Here is a 21,408-nt window from a genome sequence, read left to right as displayed (position 1 = left end):
TATAGTTAAAACACAGCAAAAAAAAAAATTGGAATAACCTAACTCTATTGGAAAAGTTAACAGAATAATAAATTATTTAACTACTAAACAGCTACTGTTCCAATACTAGTAACAACCCATAAATACACTCTTAGCAAATGCAAATTCAGTAAAATAGATTTTCTCAATGCAATTCTCCTGTCCAGGAGCAAAAAAAGCCATCAAGGGAAAACTCACAGAATAGCAGGGATAGATGTATTAAAGCTCCGAACCCAGCTTCAAGACCCCAGTGACTGCTGCAAGCTAAAAAGTAAAAATCTTGGCTCTTTTGGAGCTTGACTGCACCCATTCAGGCTGCCTCTATTGTTCCAACGTTTTTTAAAAACCCCACGGCCTCACAAGCTGTTTACTTCATTGACATCTCAGTCTCAACCTTTCTTCGCAATAAAATAAAACAGGACAGACCTCTCGAAAGAGGCTGCGTCATCACACATGGGCCCAAAAAAAATCAGTACTTGCTTATTTACATTCTTGGATTTTTTATAATCCAAGGGTATAATATTGTAAGTAATCTAGTCACTGGTGCAGCACAAGCATTTGTCAGTACAAGTCCCAAGTCCCAGTCCTTACTCCAATCACCACACACCAGGCCTTGAGAAAGCTCAAAGGAAAGGATATGGGACTGGGACTTGGGAATCTAAATATTAGTCTGACAAGGAAGAGAAGTGGAATAACTGGCTTGATGGTGAGAAACAGAATACAAATTCCGGGTCTCCAGGAAGCAAACTTGAAGGGCAGCAAGGTAAGATAAATTGGTAATGAATATAAACGTTTCAGCGAAAGGCAGAATTGGAGAAGAAACTATGTTGGAATAGTACAAAGTGAAGTTGTGAGGATTACAGATGGATACTCTGGAAAAAGCAAGTAGTTTCACATACTTGGGAGATAGTGCTGGCAAAAGATAAAAGCTTAAAAATGAAGAGGAAGTAGTGGCTATGGCAGAGGGGGATAATCAGCTAGCATTGTGGTGACCCCAAGCAAATGCAAGAAGCCCAATAGAAGAAAGCAACCATTACTAAATTACATTTAATAATTCATCAGAATCTAAACAAAAAGAAGTCAAGCTTTACATTCTGTTGTTTACAATTGCTTAATTTGCTGTGAGCCAAAATACCAGACAGCATTGAAAGTGAGATTTTAATTCATTCAAAACCCATTCACTTGCAGAGAGTCAAAATCCAGTTTGAAGTCTCCCCAATCTTATTTCAGAACAAGCTGTGCTTATAATTGCATTTTTGTTTTGCTGTAAAGCTATTATATCAACTGCTAAATGAACTCTCTGAAGGTCTTGTGACAACCCAGAGACATTATTGAGCAGAGAGCATGGCATTTGCATTAAAAACACTATCTTGTTGCTGGTGTGGTTAGTAACAGAATTAATTAGTTAAACTGAGTAATAAAATTCCAAACAAACTTAAGCAATAACTCAAGATTAAGATATAAAGGAGTAAAAAAAGCCACTTACAGTGCGTGATATCAGGAGGTCCATAGGGGTCATTTATGTAAACAGTTGTAGGTTTTGCAACCTTAAGATATACCACATCTGCTGTGTGTTTCAGCACCGCTACAGCTTCTTCGTGTGCTATTTCTTCCAAACTGTAGTTATTGACCTTTAAAGGATAGGTTCAAAATTGAAACAGAATCATTTTCTTAATTATATTTATTGATTGGTAGGCTGCATTTTATGACAAGATATACACAAACCAATTAAATTCTTTCCTGAATTTGCATACCATGCAAGGCAGTAAGTATCACAGTTTCATGTATAACAATAGAAGAATTTAAATTTGTTTGAAAAAAAATCTGAAGTAGCATCAGTATCTGTGATTCTACTTCAATAGATTAATCAACAATCTAACACACAGCCAGGATTTATGGCCTCTTGGGATAGAATGGCAGGGCATCATTCCCAGCACCTACGTGACCCCACAATCACTACATTTTACCCACAGAGGAGAAGTCAGGCAGCTCACCCACCTTTAGGCCAATCATGACCCTTAAGTGGTCAATTAGTGGGAAATCAAGCATATCTTATGAAGGACAGTAGGATTTTATCTGGGCTGAAGAGGTCGGCACCAAGTGTGGAACGCAGTAACTTTCATTGCTCAATCTGGCAACTGTGACAGACGGTAAGTACCTCTTTCAAGGGCTGAATTCACCTACCAGAAGTCCCGCAATTTCTTCCTATACCCATGTTTTCCCTCTGTTCTGCCCACCAACTCCAAAAGCTTGCCATCCTTTCTGGCCTTGCCAGCCTAGAATGCATCTGGTGTCATTGACAATAACCACTGGGATTGGGTGCAGTCTCAGAGGCTCCTGTTACCAGGCACTCCTGAGATCAGACAGCTGCCAGCCATTTAAATATGGCTAGGTCTCACCTTAAGCCAATTAATAGCTCAAGAAAAGGCTTTGTGCAAGATACTGAAAGAACGTCAACAACTGTGGAATCATACTTGAATCTTGGATGTCACCTATATCCCTATCAAGGTCACCAGGGTAGGTCTTGTAATCATGTATCACATTGGAGTTGGGTTCCTGGCTGCTGCATTAACTGTGAAGCGTTTTGTGACATTCTGACAAACTTAAAGTAGCTGGGTAAATGCAAGTCATTTTTCTCCTGAACAGGAGTTTGGACCTCTACCTTCCTTCCACAGGTAGAACTAGTTTAGGAGAAAACAACCTCCAAATTTCACTGCTCTACTATTCTTGTTAGTTTTGCAACACTAAATGCAAAATGTGTTCTTATATCTTACTTATTGTATCCTACTTGGATATTGTATCCTACCTGACTGTGCACAAGACTCAAACTAAAATCAGAAATTGCTGGAGAAACAGAGGTAATGTTTTGAGTCCAGCAACCATTCCTCAGAACTATTCTGATGAAGGGTCCCTGAACTTGAACCATTAACTCCACTTTTGCCACCCAGTGCTGACAGACATGCTTAGTTTCTCCAGCAATATTTTTTTCTTTATTCATGCACGGGATGAGGGCATCACTGTCTAGGCAGCATTTATTGCCCGTCCCTAATTGTGCAGAGGGTATTTCAGAGTCAACCACATTGCTACAGGTCTAAAGTCACATGTAGGCCAGACCAAGCAAGGATGGCAGTTGCATTCCCCCAAGGACATTAGTGAACCAGATAGAAAGTTTTTCCCCCCACAACTATTGGCAATGGATTGATGGTCATCATTACAACTTAATTCAAGATATTTATTTAGTTCAAATTCCACCATCTGCCATGGCGGGATTCGAACCCAGGTCCTCAGAATGTTATCTGGATCTCTGGGTTAACAGTTCAGCGATAATACCACTAGGCCATCACTCCCCAATTTTTGTTCTTGTTTCAGATTTCCAGTATCTGCAATTCTTTGTTTTATTTTACAAACTATATCCTAATGTTCATTAAAAAGCAAGATTCCTTACCATAAGCAGTCGATCACCAATTTGTAAATTGCCATCTCTCTGTGCAGCTCCTCCATCAATTATTTTTGTAACATATATGCTATTATCTCCTGGGATATGCTGGTTACCCACACCACCAGCAATACTGAATCCCAATCCTACAAAATAAACAAAGATACTGCTTAGCAAATACAGTTTATGCATTTTTTTGAAATAACACGTGTGAAGCTAGACGAGCACAGCAGGCCAAGCAACATCAGAGGAGCAGGAAAGCCTGACATTTCATGTTGGGCATCAAGCTTTCCTGCTCCTCTGATGCTGCTTGGCCTGCAGTGCTCATCCAGCTTCATACCGTGTTATCTCAGATTCTCCAGCATTGGCAGTTCCTACTATCTCTTATGCATTTTTTGCAGTTTTCCATCAATGTTTACTCTTCCTCTTTCCTGCGTAGTTCTGGTGTGTTGCAGTGAGTGGTGGCCTGTTTAAATAGTGTCCGAACACAGCTCTATTTGTGCATGTTGGGGTGATTGCTGTGGAAGTTGAGGATTTGGTCAGTGTGAGCTGTAACTTTGTAACAAATTTGCAAGAAAGCAACCTGTAACCAGTAGAGTGAAAGAACAGAGGAAGCACAATAGAACCATCGGAAATACAAAGGGTGTCCTGAAGAATATAAGACTGAGGAATTGTTGAAATGTGGGTTGATAGGGAAATTTGAGGATGAGAATTTGAAACTGAATGTGCTGCAGGAAAGGAAGCCAATGTCAGTCAGCGGTGATAAAGGTAATGGATAAATAATGCTTAGTATGAAAGCTAGAATTTGAATTTTGTACTTTGGACAAGTCAACGTTTAAGAGGAATTGAGATAGGAATGCTGTTGAGCAAGGTGCAGAGGCCAGAGGTGAAGAAAGTTGCAAAAAGGTTTGCAGTAGGAATTATAACTACGATACGAACAGAGATGATACGCTGTGGAGATTGAAAGCATTGACCTTCCATGAAGGTTAGAAAATCAAACATATAAAAATTATGGTTTTGGTCTTCCTATTTCAAAATATGCGCTTTTATAAAAAGCTACAACAAATACAAAATACTATTTTCATGTTAATTATTCATGCAAAAAACTTACATATCAATTAGTTAAGGTTTGAAGAATTTTAAGTGATTTTCAGACTGTACTAACAAGAGGTTCATGTTTTTCTTCTTTAATATCTTTTTAAAGAAGAGGGTAAACTAACTAATGGGCTAAATGTTATGGCAATCACAGCACTTTACCATTATTAAAATAGTAGCTGTATGGTATGGGAAACAGAGGCCCTGACTTTGCATTAATAACATGGTGATTAAGAGAGTCATAGATTCATACAGCACAGAAACATACCCTTCTGTCCAATCTGTTTACGCCAACCAAGTTTGCAAAACTGAACCATTCCCATTTGCTTGCGTTTGGCTTATATCCCGCTAAACCTTTTTCCAAAATGCCTTTGAAATGCTGTAAACGTACCTGTATCTGCTGCTTTCTCTGGCAGTTCATCCTACATAGGAACCATCTTCTGTTTGAAAAGGTTACCCCTCAAGTCCCTCGTAAATCTTTCTCCTCTCAACTTAAAAACATACCCCGTAGTTTTGAACTGCTCCACCCTTGGGGAAAAAGCCCATTGATATTCACCTTATCTATACCTCTCATGATTTTATAAATCTCTGCAAGATCATTTGAGGAAAGATTGGATCGACTGGGCTTGTACTCACTGGAATTTAGAAGAATGATGGGATATCCTATAGAAACAGATAAAAACCCTGATGGGATTTGGCAAGGCTGAATGCAGGAAGAATATTCCCGGTGCTGGAGAAGTCCAGAACCAGGGGTCACAGTCAAAGAATAAAGGGGTAAGCCATTCAGGCCTGAGATGAGGAAGAATTTCTTCACTCAGAGTTGCAAACCTGTGGAATTGTCTCCTACAGGATGTGGTTGGGGGCCAGTTCCTTTCATATATTCAAGGTGGAGCTGGAAGTGACCCTTGTAACTAAAGGGATCAAGGAGTATGGAGAGAAAGCAGGAATGGGATACTGAGAGTGCATGATCAGCCATAGTCATATTGATTAGTGGTGCAGGCTTGAAGGGCCAAATGGCCTACTCCTGCGCCTATTTTCTATCTTTCTATATTCATGCCCCAATTTCCAATGCGCCAGTAAAAAAAATGTGCCAAGCAATTCAGATAATTCAAACCCTTCAGTTCTTGAAAAACCCTGGTAAATCTTTTTTGAATCCTCCCCAATTTAATAATATCCCGCCTATGCTAGGGTGACCAGAACTGTACACAGTTCTCCAAAACTGGCCTCACCAACGTCCTGTACAACCTCATCATGACATCCCAACTCCAATGATCGGTGATCTGAGCAATCAATGCAAACATGCTAAACAGATTCTTAACCAGCCTGTCTACCTAGGATGAGACTTTTGAAGAACGATGTACTTGAATCCCTCAGCCTCTCTGTTCAACAACACGACCCAGAGCCCTATTAACTAAACAAGTGCTGTCCTCATTTATTTTACCAATATGCAATACCTTGCATTTATCTAAATTCAACTCTGTCTGCCACTCCTCAGCCCCTTGACACAATTGAACAATATCTTTTTGTAATCTTAGATAACCTTCTACAGTCAACTACACCACAAATTTTGGTGTCATCCGCAAACATACTAACCAAACCTCCAAAATTCTCATCCAAATTGTTTATATAAATGTAAAGTAAAATCAGATCCAGCATTGATCCGCATGGAACATTGACGGTCACTGGCCTCAAGTCCAAACAACAACCATCCAACATCACTCCCTGTCTCCTACAATTATGCAAATTTTGTATCTAATTGGCAAGCTCTCCTAGGATCGCAGTGATCTAACTTTACTAATTAGTCTACTATGTAGAACCTTGACAAAATCTTCACTAAAATCCAAACAGACAACATCTACCACACTGCCCTCAATCTTTTTGGCTACATATCCAAAAATTTCAATCAAGTTTATGAGACATAATTTTGCACACAAAATGCCATGCTGACTATTGCTTATCAGTCCTTGCCACTCCAAACGAAAATAAATCCTATCTCAGAATGCCTTCCAGCAATCTACCCACCACTGATGTCAGACTCACAGATCTATATAGTTCCCAAACTTCTCCTTACAACTTTCTTAAAGAAAGGCACAATATTAACCACCCTTCAAACCACCATCACCTGACCTGTGGCTGTAAGTGATACAAATTATCAATGCCAGGGGCCTGGCAATTTCTTGCCCATCTTCCCACAACACCCTGAGATACACTTGATTAGAGCCCAGAGATTTATCCACATTATGTCTTTTAAGACGTTCAGCACTTCCTGTTCTCTAATGTGAACTGTTTTCAAGGTGTAAATATTTATTCCCCCGCCCCCCCCCCCCCCACCAAGTTCCCTAGCCTCTACTCCTTTATCCACAGTAAAAATAAAGACAAAATATTTGTTTATCAATTACAGTAATTTTGATTGACCAAGTCATTAAAAATTCACTTGGACCAACTCTACATTTTTTCTTGCGGGTTTAGTACGCATCTATCATGCAAGTTCCCAACTTCCACGTGTTTCAATGCCTGATCTCTCATTAAGTTAATAGCAAAGCTTCTGGATGAGCAGAATAACTTCGACTGAAATTTCATGATTTCCTGTTTTTCATGTTTATGTATGTGCACATATTGAAATTTGCATTCTTATTTTTCTTAAAAACTACTGAAAAGTGATACCATCACTGATACAAACTCCTGGCTAGATGTTAAATCCTTCATTTTATTTTATAACCTGAATATCAGTGGTACACAAGCATAGTTTAGAACAAAGGCATAGAAACCATGAATAAAAATAGACAATTTCAGCAAAAATGTTTGTAATCAACTGAAAGATAAAGCAGAATCAGAAAGTTTTGTATAAAGTGGGAATTTGATAGATATTAATTGTGGTATTATATATTCATTAATATTATGCACATTAACATATGAACAATGAATTAGGAGGGTAGTAGGCTGTTTAGAACTTCAAGGCCTTTTTTTTTTTTTTTTTAAGTACAGTCATGGGATTTGGGCATTGTTGGATCCATCTGCCCGAGAAAGCAGTCAAGAGTCATCCATATTGCTGTGGGTCTGGAGTCACAAGGAGGCGAGCCCAGGCAAGGACGGCATATCACACCCCAAAAGAACATTAGTGACCAGATGTCTTTTTCCCGACAATTGACAACGGTCTCACGGACTTCTTAATTCCAATTTTTATTGAATTTAAGTTCTACCATCTGCCATGTAGGATTTAAACTCAGGTCCCCAGGACATTACCTGAGTCTCTGGATTAACGGCATAGTGATAATACCACAAAACAATCACCAACTGCTCTCCCAGTCAATAAGGTTATGACTGATTTGATTGTGCACCTTGGATAACATTCTTACATACTTGCAATAACCCTTGATTTCCTTGCACTCAAGAATCTACCTCTGTCTTTAAAATATTCAGTAACTCTGGATGCAAAGCCTTCTGGGTTACAGTTCTGAATACTCAAAACTCTCCTCATGACCATTTTAAATTGTGCCCATTAGTTCAAATCTTGACCACAAAGGGAAACATGCTTTCAGCGTGCAGTGTTAAGTCTCTTCAGGATCTATACGGCTCAATAAAACTCTCGCATTCTTCTAAATTTCAATGGACACAAGTCCAGACTATCCAACCTTTCCTCACAAGATAATCCCCCACCCTAGGTATCAAATGCATGAACTTTGAACTGTTTTTCATATTATTTCTTAAATGTGGAAAGCAAAACTGTAATAATGCTCCAGATTTGGTTTTATCAACTCCCTGTCCAACTGTTGCAAGACTTTCTTACTTTTATATTTCATTACCCTTTCAATAAATAACTTTCCATTTGTGTTCTGAATCACTTGCTACACCTACAAACAAGTGTTTTGAGATTCATCTGCCAGGTTCACCCAGATTCCTTTGTATACCTGGTATGCAAACTCTCTTCATTTAAGTAATTTGCAATTCTGTTATTTCTGCTGCCAAAGTGGACAACAATATATTGAATTTACCACTTACTTCCCAACTTTGCAGACCTCAATATCCTTTTCAAAACCTAGGTGTCCTAACAATTTTTATGTCATCTCAACCAAGCTGTTCCAGTACAGTTACAACACAGGCATCTACCCAACAATGTGGAAAATTGTCTTGTACATTAAAAGCAGGACCAATCCAACCCAGCTAATTACTGCCCCATGAGTCTATTCTCGATCAGTTAAGTGTTGGAAGGTGTCATCAATACTCCTGTTGAGCAGCACCTGCTCAGCAATAACCTGCTCAGTGATGCCCAGTTTGGATTCAGCCAGAGCAGCTCAGCTCCTGACCTCATTACAGCCCCAATTCAAACATGGACAGAAGAGCTGAATTCCAGAGGTGAGTTTTTTTTAATTCATTCGTGGGATGTAGGTGTCGCTGGATGGCCAACATTTCTTGCCCATCCCTAGTCGCCCTCGAGAAGGTGATGGTGAGCTGCCTTCTTGAAACAGTGCAGTCTGCCTGCAGTGGATCGATCCACAGTGCCATTGGGGAAGGAATTCCAGCATTTTTACCCAGCGCCAGTGAAGGAATAGTGATATATTTTGGAGTCAGGATGATGAGTGACTTGGAGGGGAATTTGAAGTGGTGGTGTTCCTATATTTCTGCTGCCCTTGTCCTAAATGGATGTGGTCATGGGTTTGGAAGGTGCTGTCTGATGATCTTTAGTAAACTTCTGCAGTGCATCTTGTAGATAGTATACATAGCTGCTACTGAGCATCGCTGGTGGTGGGAGTGGCTGCTTCTGGATGTAGTGCCAATCATGCAGGCTGCTTTGTCCTGAATGGTGTCAAGCTGCGAGTGTTTTTGGGGCTGCGCTCATCAGGGCAAGTGGGAAATATTCAATAATACTCCCGACTTATGCATTGTAGATGGTGGGCAGGCTTTCAGGAGTCAGGAAGTGAGTTTGTCACCGCAGTATTCCTAGCTTCTGACCTGCTCTTATAGCCAGTGTTTATGTGGTGAGTCCTGTTGAGTTTCTAATCAATGATAACCCCATGATGTTGACAGTGGGGGGGTTCAGTGATGGTAACACCATTGAATATCAAGTGTTGTAGTTAGATTGTCTCTTATTGGTGATGTTCATAGCCTGGCATTTGTGTGACATGAATGTCACTTGCCATTTGTCAGTGCTAGCCTGGATATTACCCAGATCTTGTTGCGTTTGAACACGGACTGTTTCAGTATTTCAGCAGTCGCGAATGGTGCTAAACATGGGGCAACCATCGGCGAACATCCCCACTTCTGACCTTATGATGGACAGTAGATCATTGATGAAGCAGTTGAAGATGCTGGGTCAAGGACACTACCCTGAGGATTTCCTGCAAAAATGTCCTGGAGCTGAGATGATTAGCCTCTAACAACCACAAACATTTTCCTATCTGTCAGGTATGACTCCAACCACCAGAGAGTTTGCCCCCTGATACGCACTGATGCCAGTTTTGATTCCAGGTGAAAATGACAACTCTTGACATCAAGACTACATTCACCGAGTGTGACATCAAGGATCCTTAAAAAAAAAGTAACAGTAGGTATCAGTGACAAGGTCTCTGCCAGTCAGAACCTTACCTTGCACAAAGCAAGGTGGTCATGATTGTTGGAAGTCAGTCATCTCAACTCCAGAACATCTCTGCAGGAGTTCCTCAGGGTAGTATCCAAGGTCCAACCATCTTCAGCTGCTGCTTCAATTACCTTCCCTCCATCATAAGGTCAGAAGTGGGGATATTTTCTGAAGATTCAGTTCACTAATACTAATGATAAATAGTTCAGGCTCCAGTAGTAATTCCTTCGGCACTCCACCCATCATGCTTGGCTAATTGTAAATAATCATTTTCAGCTTACTCTATTTCCTGTTAGCCAGCCAATCCTTTATCTATGCTAATATGTAATACATTACACCACAAACTCTTATTATGTGTAATAGCCTTGTATTCAGTTCCTTGCCAAATACCTTCTGTAATTCAAAGTACAGCACATTGTTACTTCCTCACACTAGTCCAATACATTCAAACATTGCTTTCTGAAATAACTCTGGTGAACTGTATTCAATTTTCCTGAGTGATCAGCTTCATGTTTTATAGTAATATAGGACACAGAGCAGGCCCTTCAGCCCACAATGTTGTTTGGCCGAACTTTTATACTTATCTTAAGGTCTATCTAACCTCAATCCCTACCTTATACTTTCATCCATATGTCTTCCAATAGTCGCTTAAATGTCCCTAACGAAGCTGACTTCACTACCCTCTCCGGCAATGCATTCCATGTCCCGAGCACTCTGAGTAAAGAATCTACCTCTGACGTCTTCCCTATGTCTACCTCTACTCACTTTAAATCTATGCCCCCTCATAATAGCTACCTCCACCCTAGGAGAAAGTCTCTGGCTGTCCACTCTATCTATACCTCTGATCATTTTGTACACCTCTATCAAGTCACCTCTCATTCTTCGTTGTTCTAAAGAGAAAAGCCCTAGCTCTCTCAACCTTTCCAGGTAAGACCTTCCTTCCATTCCAGGCAACATTCTGGTAAATCTCCTCTGCACTTTTTTCAATGTTTCCACATCTTTCCTGTAATGAGGTGACCAGAACTGGACACAATATTCCAGGTGTGGCCGAACAGGCTTTTGTATAGCTTTTTGTATAGCTAGAGCATAACTTCACGGGTCTCGAATTCAATCCCTCTACTAATGAAAGCTAACACACCATACATCTTCTCAACAACCCTATCCACCTGGGTGGCCGCTTTCAGGGAACGGCGGACATGAACCCCAAGATCCCTCTGCTCCTCCAGGCTGCCAACAATCTTTCCATTAACCTTGTATTCTGCTTTCAAGTTAATACTTCCAAAATGAATCACTTTACACTTTTCAGGGTTAAACTCCATCTGCCACTTCTCAGACCAGGTCTGCATTCTATAAATTTATTGTAATTATTGATAATGTATCATATAATTTATAATACATATACATCTGATGATATTTAAAACAGCTTCAATCTGATTTGCACCGTGTTTGAAAGACATTCAAGTTAATCTTTATAATTCTGGTTCTTATGTTCATGTGAATTGATTTTTTTCTAATCCACACTGGGCAACAATTACACTGTTCTCACAGTTATACTGAAATTTCCTGTTGCATCTCAAAAATTCTGTGATGGAATGGTTAGACATAAATATTTTGCAGTTCTTTTGATGAGAATGTCACTGTACATACTCATTGGAGAATATCAATACATTTTTTAACAAAAGACCATATGTTTATTATGCAAATGAAAATAAAAAACAAAGCTGTATGATCATTTGGAAATACCATATCATTAACAAAAATATCTAACTTTTTCTTCCAGAAATACATTTTACACAGACACTCAACCGCAGTGAAGTATTAATCCATATTCAATATAAGATTACTTATTCCACTCATGAGTATCAACAGTGTTTCCTTTTGGTGAATTTCTGCACATATGTCAAATATGGTTCTCATATAAACCCAAGTTAATTCACTGAACTGTAGGGATGTTTTTAGTCCTATATACTTAGACTACTAAAAGTTATTTTTCCAGCTCCGATGGTCTGGACACTGTCAAATCTAACAACTATACTTTTGGTATGGCTCTTTAAAACAAAAACTGAACTGGCGTGTGACCTCTTTCATTTTCATTTTAAAGCACATGAATATTATTAAAAGTCTTGTGGGGATGTCAAAGAATTCCAATCTAGTATGCACTACCAAACCTGACTATTTCTTTCTATATTACTTTTTTGGTGGTAGCATAAAATGATAAGTCACATTGCAGTTTGTATGACAAGTCAAAACACACTTTTTCATGAAACATGGCAGATAAACTAACACTGATAAAGACAGTTAGATAAACTGGCAATTAAAGTTAATAAAATGTGAGGCTGGATGAACACAGCAGGCCCAGCAGCATCTCAGGAGCACAAAAGCTGACGTTTCGGGCCTAGACCCTCCTTCAGAGAGGGGGATGGGGTGAGGCTTCTGGAATAAATAGGGAGAGAGGGCGAGGCGGACCGAAGATGGAGAGAAAGGAAGATAGGTGGAGAGGAGAGTATAGGTGGTGGGGAGGTAGGGAGGGGATAGGTCGGTCCAGGGAAGACGGACAGGTCAAGGAGGTGGGATGAGGTTAGTAGGTAGGAGATGGAGGTGCGGCTTGGGGTGGGAGGAAGGGATGGGTGAGAGGAAGAACAGGTTAGGGAGGCAGAGACAGGTTGGACTGGTTTTGGGATGCAGTGGGTGGAGGGGAAGAACTGGGCTGGTTGTGTGGTGCAGTGGGGGGAGGGGACGAACTGGGCTGGTTTTGGGATGCGGTGGGGGAAGGGGAGATTTTGAAGCTGGTGAAGTCCACATTGATACCATTGGGCTGCTGGGTTCCCAAGCGGAATATGGGTTGCTGTCCCTGCAACCTTCGGGTGGCATCCAGCCTCACATTTTATTATCTTGGATTCTCCAGCATCTGCAGTTCCCATTATCACTGGCAATTAAAGTTGTTCTTTTTACAGTGTTCAACGTTTGATTGGTGTCTTTACCATTCATTTTCACTACACTTGACTGATTATACCCAGGCATGGGCTCAGTGAATATAGATCAAGCATGTAGCAGACTAAAGCACTGTGAGCAAGTCTGCAACACACATTAAATATACTGTCGTCATTTCTGCATAGATTTATATATAAAACGTACAACAAAAATCAGCAAAACAGATGAATGTGAGTATTTTATGTTTACTAGTCCCAGTGCCTTTTCATTTTTAAACAAAAACTCATCAGCATCTAGGGAGAGAAAACGGAGTTAACATTTAAAACCTAATTACCATTCTACTGAACACAAAGTGACCATAAGTGTCAAATGTGAGTGGAGGCAGTGGCCCATCACAAGACCTTCCCACTAATTTTTCAATCAGTAATCTCTGCACCAAAGTACCAAGTGTAAGCTGCAGTCATTAACATAAAGATTGAAGGATATGTGAAACCTGTAGCCACCTGAGATGTTTCTCAGAGCTGACCAATCCTTACTATTATAATATCTATTCTCCTTGGGGTGGATGAAGGTATATTTTAACTCTGACATGGTCTCTAAGTGAACTAGTCCTACAGCAAAAATGACCGTCAAACAGGTGACGAAACAGGGTAAAGTGCACATGTTCAGATATGAGAATCTATTTAAAATGCAGTATCACCCATACCACCTATAATCCCTTTAATCCCTTTTCTTCTTCCTTGCCCACCTTCTATGTCTAAATGCAATAGTGGGGTTCACACCTAGAGTTGAGGGATCGTACTCTGTACGAGTGTGTATTGGCCCTGCAGATTAGGCCATCAACACCAGATGCCTTCTAACAGGTCCAAATATGCTGAGAGTATCCTGGCCAGATGCAGGCTCATCCACATTGTCTGAAATTTGGGATTGGGAATCGCAGGTAGGATAGAAATTAAGGGATCAGGCACTTCTGAATTGTCCTGCAAGGACAGACTGGTATATGGCTGGCACCACTTTATTTGCTTGAGAGGATGGGGCACTTGGAATGAAGTCTTGATCCCTTTACCCCACTTGCTTTGCCTTTGATGCCAAGTAGCAATTGCTGAAGTGATGGAAATCAGGTCTGTATACATAGATAAGAGATAATGGGAACTGCAGCTGCTGGAGGATTCCAAGATAATAAAACGTGAGGCTGGATGAACACAGCAGGCCAAGCAGCATCTCAGGAGCACAAAAGCTGACGTTTCCGGTCTAGACCCTTCATCAGAGAGGGGGATGGGGAGAGGGAACTGGAATAAATAGAGAGAGGGGGAGGCGGACCGAAGATGGAGAGTAAAGAAGATAGGTGGAGAGAGTATAGGTGGGGATGTAGGGAGGGGATAGGTCAGTCCAGGGAAGACGGACAGGTCAAGGAGGTGGGATGAGGTTAGTAGGTAGATGGGGGTGCGGCTTGGGGTGGGAGGAAGGGATGGGTGAGAGGAAGAACAGGTTAGGGAGGCAGAGACAGGTTGGACTGGTTTTGGGATGCAGTGGGTGGTTGGGGGGGGGGGGGGGGGGGTTGGAGAAGAGAAAGAGCTGGGCTGGTTGTGTGGTGCGGTGGGGGGAGGGGATGAACTGGGCTGGTTTAGGGATGCAGTTGGGGAAGGGGAGATTTTGAAACTGGTGAAGTCCACATTGATACCATTAGGCTGCAGGGTTCCCAAGCAGAATATGAGTTGCTGTTCCTGCAACCGTCGGGTGGCATCATTGTGGCACTGCAGGAGGTCCATGATGGACATGTCATCTAAAGAATGGGACGGGGAGTGGAAACGGTTTGCGAATGGGAGGTGCAGTTGTTTGTTGCGAACCGAGCAGAGGTATTCTGCAAAGCAGTCTCCAAGCCTCCGCTTGGTTTCCCCAATGTAGTGGAAGACACACCGGGTACAGTGGATGCAGTATACCACATTGGCAGATGTGCAGGTGAACCTCTGCTTAATGTGGAATGTCATCTTGGGGCCTGGGATAGGGGTGAGGGAGGTGGTGTGGGGGCAAGTGTAGCATTTCCTGCGGTTGCAGGGGAAGGTGCCGGGTGTGGTGGGGTTGGAGGGCAGTGTGGAGCGAACAAGGGAGTCACGGAGAGAGTGGTCTCTCCGGAAAGCAGACAGGGGTGGGGATGGAAAAATGTCTTGGGTGGTGGGGTCGGATTGTAAATGGCAGAAGTGTCGGAGGATGATGCGTTGTATCCGGAGGTTGGTAGGGTGGTGTGAGAAAACGAGGGGGATCCTCTTTGGGCGGTTGTGGCAGGGGCGGGGTGTGAGGGATGTTTTGCGGGAAATACGGGAGACGCGGTCAAGGGCGTTCTCGATCACTGTGGGGGGAAAGTTGCGGTCCTTGAAGAACTTGGACATCTGGGATGTGCGGGAGTGGAATGTCTGTATACATTTTCAGCAACTGAGTGTTCTGGTGGACCCAGCTTCCCATGGCGCCACCTGTTGATGGAAATAGCCAAATGCATGTAAGCCAGTCACAGTACAGTACTGATGATGTTGGCAGGCTCAACCAACATTTCATCCAATTTACCAAGTGTCTCTTACAAACCTGCCAGCTACTCCTCTGCCTGTTTCCAAATGCTGACACTATACAGTCCTTTCCTGTCTGGGGCTGAGCAGTTGCCAGATTATATAATTCTTAGGGGTATTGACAGCAGAAATGCTAAGAAGTTATCTCCCCTTGTGGGAGAGTCAAGAACCAGAGGGCATGATCTCAGATTAAGGGATCACCCATTTAAATCAGAAAGTGAGGAGACATTTATTCCCTCAGAAGATAGTGAAACGGTTAAATTCTTTAATACAGAAGGCTGTAGAGACTGGATTGTTTAGTATATTCAAGACTGAGATAAGCAAATGTTTAATCAGTATGAGAATCAGAGGCTGTGAGGAAAACCTCTACAAATCATTAGTCAGATTACATTCAGAGTACTGTTTTCAGTTCTCGGCACTTTATTTCAGGCAGGATGTCAAAGCCTGGAGTGAGTTCAAAGGAGATTTACTAGAACGATATCAGGAATGAGGGAGAATTACAGATACGAGGCAAGATTAAGAAATTAGGACTATTGATCATGGAGCACAGAAGATTAAGAAGTGACCACATTGTGGTTTTCAAAATTACAAGAACAATTTTGACAGCGTAAAGAAGGACATTTTGTTTCCATTAGTCAGTAACTAGGGGTCACAACTTCAAGACTGTCAGCAAGAGAGTTAGGAGGGAGATGAGTAGAAGTGTCTTTACTCAGACTAGTCAGGATTTGGAATGCACTGCCTGGGACAGTGATGGGGAGAGGGTCCATAGGAAGTTTCAAGAGAGAACTGGATATATTTGTAAGTGATTACCACAGAGGGCTATGGAGATAGGGTTGGAAAGTGGAATAGCTGAGTAGCTCTCTCGGGAGCCAGTCACAATGGATCAAATGGCTTCCTTCTATCCTGCAAAATTCTGTGATTCTATGAAAAGGCAGGGATGTAAAGCTGAAGATCAGCCGTGATATCATGGCTTGAACGGCCTCCTTCTGCTCTTACATCACATGGTGGGATATTCTCTGAAACATCCCAACATTGGCTCTTAGCCAGATAATGGAAAATTCAGCCCATTATCTTAGGCAGGTACATATTCTACCTAGCTAAAAGACAGACACCTTGTAAGGATAATTTTTTTTCAATAGGATTGGATTCAAACTTGAAGACTTGACAAGGGCATACAATGACATGATTGATGATATAGACTACAGACATTGGTATCCCTCATTATTTACTGGATTTAGAGAGATTGGGGAGCACTGTTGTGCACTTCATGTTGACACAACAATTTTACCAATTTTACAATAGTTGAGATAGTTGTCATTTACAGTAAGTGGCAAAATGTCACAGGCACTTATAATATCTAGAAACAGATTATTTTAAAAATGAATTCATTTTCAAGGGTATCAAATCTAATCTATGTAGAGTGCAAAAATGGCTTAACCTTAAGAAGTTAACTCAGCTATGACTGAAGACGAGCATCTTCTTTCTACAAACTAAGATATCTTCACATATTTTCATGATTCCACAGCCTTGAGAAAGTTTGGAATGTGATGGAACAGTCTTCAGATAAAGCAAATATTTTACAGCATTTAATACTCATGAAGGGGTATTTCAGCACCACAGAATTTGCTACACATTAAGTTTAACACCTATTGCGTTCTAGAAGATTGCATTTTTCTGTTTTGTCAGAGGTTGAGGGGATAGTCAACATTGACAACTTTGGTACAATGAAAAATTGAGCAGCAGTTAACAATGGTGTTCATTAGAATCACACAATGTAGTTCGATTCTTAGCAAGGACAAACGTTCTTGTAGGGTACAGAGTAAGAACAACTGGAGTAAAGTCTACATGTCAACCACAAGTACATTCAAGTACTTCCAATCTCATCCAACATGAAAGAGTTGGCACAGTTGCTCAGTACAATCAATTTTTTTTAAAATCACAAATTTGTTTATATTAGCACGCAGAGATCACACAACCTCTTTGGATGCTACTGCAGAAAGATGTGCAATGGGAATAGACATCAGTGTGGCAAAGAGTGCTTAGAATGTTAAAGGCAAAGATAGCATCTTCATCAGTCCTTACATATTTCAACCCATATGATGAAATTAATGTCACATCAAATGAGCCAAGAAAAGTTATTAGAGCGTAGTCTTGCAGAAATTGAGGGAAGCAAATGACCAGTCACATACACATCACGCTCATTGTCAGAAACTGAACATAAATACTCTAGAGAGTGGGAAGTGCTGGCCTGCATCTACTCTTATGAAAGTAGACATATGCATCAAAATAGCAGAAAGTTCACTCTCCACACTGATCACATCAGGATCTGGTCATGAACATCTACACATGTACAAATGGTCAGATCACCTTTAATCGACATGATTTTGAGAGTGAGTATCTCAAATTTCAGGCACAGGGCCACAACTTCAACTTCAGTGTATTCGTTGATACATTTATAGTTCAAAGATTACTTATGCACTTGAAGATAACCACACTTAAAAAAATTACTTGCTGATAATTATTGCTTTGTGATTTAAAATAAAGTATTCAGTTTTACAACGAGGAAAAGAAGTCGTGTTCAATGTATGACAGTTGACTTTTGATACTCACTGCAAGATTGGTTAAGACGGGATGTGAGCTCTGAGATAGATAAACTATTGAATGGATGAAGAATAAATTGGAAGACACATCCAGAAGAATGTAGTAGACATGTCAAACTTACATACCGAAATTAATAACATATTTGAGCAGCTTTGACATACAAAATCTAAAATGGATTTAATTCAAACAACGTTGTGATTATTTAACTTTCTGAAGAGGTAAATGATCTTAATTAGAATATCAACACAATAAATCTTCCAGTTATGTCCTTTAGCAGAGATATTCCATCCTCTCAAAAAAGCTATTATTTTAAAAAAAACAATAAAATTTCAAGGCAAACATTTGGGGTTTAGAGGTGACAAATGAGTACGTATATTCTAAGGTTACATGACTTAAGAACCAAATTTAGCACATCTGATCTGCACAGAAAAAGCAAATTTAAATTACTCAACAATTTTCAACATATTCCATTTGTAATGCTTCAGCATCTCAAAACTGTTTTCCTTTTTTTTCCATTTTAAGTGAAGATTACCTTTAGGTCCTTTTATGAGCTTTATTTCTGTAATAGTCTCCAAAATCGGCCTTCGTCTACGCACATACAGTTGTACAATCGAACCAGCTTCTTTCAAGGCCTCTACAGCTCTACTGTGTGACACTTCAGATACATCAAATTCATTCACTCGTAAAATGCAGTCATTGACTCTAGATGTCAAAAGAAAATTCATTTTCATTTATCTCGTATGTAGAATCCAGTATGTGTTGTCGGATATAACTTGAAAAAGGTAAGTCCTTTAGATGAGATGGTCCGTTAATCACTCTTTCACAAAAAAATCAAATGCCTTTTGCCTTGAACTCGCAACAAGGTGATTTATTTTTTCCAAAATAGGACAGATTATCAAGACAACCACCTTATCATAGGCTTTTCCCCAAACTGAAGATCAGAACTAAACCTAAACCAGACACTGTTCAAACAGTCCCAGCTGGCGAAGGTCACCAGAAAAAGTTATCAGCCACACATGCAACATCAGATGGCCGAAATACAAAAAAAAAATGCCGAGTGATGCCTGGAAAATGGCCCTATCATATTCTGTAAAATTACCATTCCTTACTGTAAGGTAATATATTTATAATTTTTAAAATTAGTTCCATAGCAATGTAACACTTAAATTTTATTAGGTCATATAAACTGGCTAGGAAGGCAGTTTTTGAGTTTTGATTATTCTTAATACAAATTTGTAACTCGCAATGGCAAAAAGCTAATAAAATTGCTTATTAAAACCACTCTACCCATAATACATGATTGTCTAACCTTTATATTAGTGCCTTTTTTAAACCGATTTCAAGTTGCTACCAAGTAGCCCATAACAACACCTATGAGATATTTACTTCTTAAATTCTACCCAGATAAAGCCTGATGCCTGTTTCCTTCTAGTTATATTGTTTTTCATCTTAATTATTCACATGCCACCTCATCCATTTTTCTAATTTCCTGTAGATATTATATTCTGGTATATTCAATCCTCATTGCCTCAAAGCTATATAGTGGCTGCCAATCCAATTAAATTTGCACCTGTAATTAATTCAAATTACTTATTCATTCTGTATTTGTTTTTAAATTATCTTATTTGTGTACCACACCCTAACTTGTCCCTTTGTTCAAATGTTGTTTTTCTCCCACATTGTTTATTTTGTTTGGTTTGAATTAGTTTATCTCCCTTAATTTTCTTTTAACTGTAATTCCTAAACTGTAATGACTGAGACAAAAGCAGTGCACCATTGCTTTAATGCCTCAACTTCATTAGTCACAACATTAAAAAAGGTTTTTCCCCAGTTATAGAGATTGCCAATTAAATACATTATCAGGTTTTAAATAAAATACATGCCTCTCAATTTCAACAGCATTATCAATATCAGCCAGCCTCCTGGACCAGTAACATAATTGTCTGGTCAGCGCAGTTGATTTTCTATCATTTGAGGTTCTATTTGATCATGGACTGCTACCAACACTGACACTTGAGGCTGTTGGGGAGTTTATGTTGTTTCATCTCTCTCCCCTTGTCACGTACCAGCTGACAGAGGCCTCATGTCTCCTCCAAAATCCTCTGCCTTCATCTCAACTATTGTTGCTCTGGTTGAGACTCCAACAGCTGGCGTGGCAATATAAACTTTGGAATGTTAATAACTAAATCAACAAAAGACAAACTGTAACACATGGAAAGCAGCAGCAATAACTCTGTCTGGAATAAACTTTTAAAGGACAAGGGCAATTTTTTTACCAGAAATTGAAAGCAATTAGCCATGTCTACTAAAGGAGGAGTGAAGGGAACACGAACAAAACTGCTTTCACACCTGCTGATAAACTGTATGTTTTATTGCCACAAAGGATAAGGGTTGCCCTGCAGAACAATTTAAGGATTAATCAATGGAAAGCTGTGTCTTCAACCAAACAATTAAGGCCAAAAAATAACAAGGCAGTCATTTTTGCGGAATCTGGCCAAGTTCCACCATTAATCAGCAAGTAATAATTTATCTACCTAACTAACAGTGAACAAATTAACTAAACTATTAATAAACCGAATAAATCTAACTACTAACTATTCTGGAATAATGTAAGATTATAATGGTACGGTGTTTCAATAAACACAAGTCCCACCTATATTAAAAAATAGAATTCATTCTCTTAAAATTACAGCTAGGTTACATGTCTTCTAGAATGTTTTGTGATTTCTCCATTGATTCTTCTATCAGGAATATTAACTAGTTGCGCCGGAGGTACCATTGTTATTTAGATTGTCTCCTCTATCTCTTCGAGAAAGCACAATGAGAGCAAGTGATGCTGTCTTAAGAGCTGAGGGCCATTATCTCTGGCAGATGGCAACTAGCTCTGGAACTCTGTCCAATAGGATTGGTCCAATGTTGTCAAAACCATGAGATTCAAATTTAATTGGTTTTTAGTATCTAAGTGCCTAGTTCAAATTGATTAGCTAATCCTGTTGTCTTGGTTTAAAAAAAACTGCTGCTTGTGCTGATAAGTGTACGGCCTTTCAATAAAATTATTTCAATTCGGGTGGTTTCCAGGTACTTGCAAACTTTCAAGCTGCTGCTCACAGGTATCCATTTTAAATTTCTAAGCACAGAAAAAGCACATAATCTTTTAAAGGGACCGTGCAATGCTTTCCCCCTTGCATTTTACA

The 21,408-nt window shown here is 40.1% G+C and overlaps 1 protein-coding gene across 10 annotated transcripts in view; it reads right to left on the bottom strand.

Annotated features, from left to right (window-relative positions):
• dlg2 (discs, large homolog 2 (Drosophila)) overlaps positions 1-21,408 on the bottom strand; it is an 891,501-nt gene that overhangs the window by 460,416 nt on the left and 409,677 nt on the right. For all 10 annotated transcript variants that reach the window (XM_048533248.1, XM_048533245.1, XM_048533246.1 and 7 more), the window contains 3 exons: positions 18,747-18,916; positions 3,464-3,600; positions 1,505-1,649 (listed from right to left, as the gene is read on the bottom strand). In XM_048533248.1, the coding sequence (XP_048389205.1) occupies positions 1,505-1,649; positions 3,464-3,600; positions 18,747-18,916 (452 nt within the window). The remainder of the gene's footprint in view (positions 1-1,504; positions 1,650-3,463; positions 3,601-18,746; positions 18,917-21,408) is intronic.

Source organism: Stegostoma tigrinum, chromosome 6 (assembly GCF_030684315.1).
Source record: "Stegostoma tigrinum isolate sSteTig4 chromosome 6, sSteTig4.hap1, whole genome shotgun sequence".
Classification (NCBI taxonomy): domain Eukaryota; kingdom Metazoa; phylum Chordata; class Chondrichthyes; order Orectolobiformes; family Stegostomatidae; genus Stegostoma; species Stegostoma tigrinum.
The sequence above is the reverse complement of the archived record's forward strand: the minus strand, read 5'-3'. Positions and strand labels throughout refer to the sequence as shown.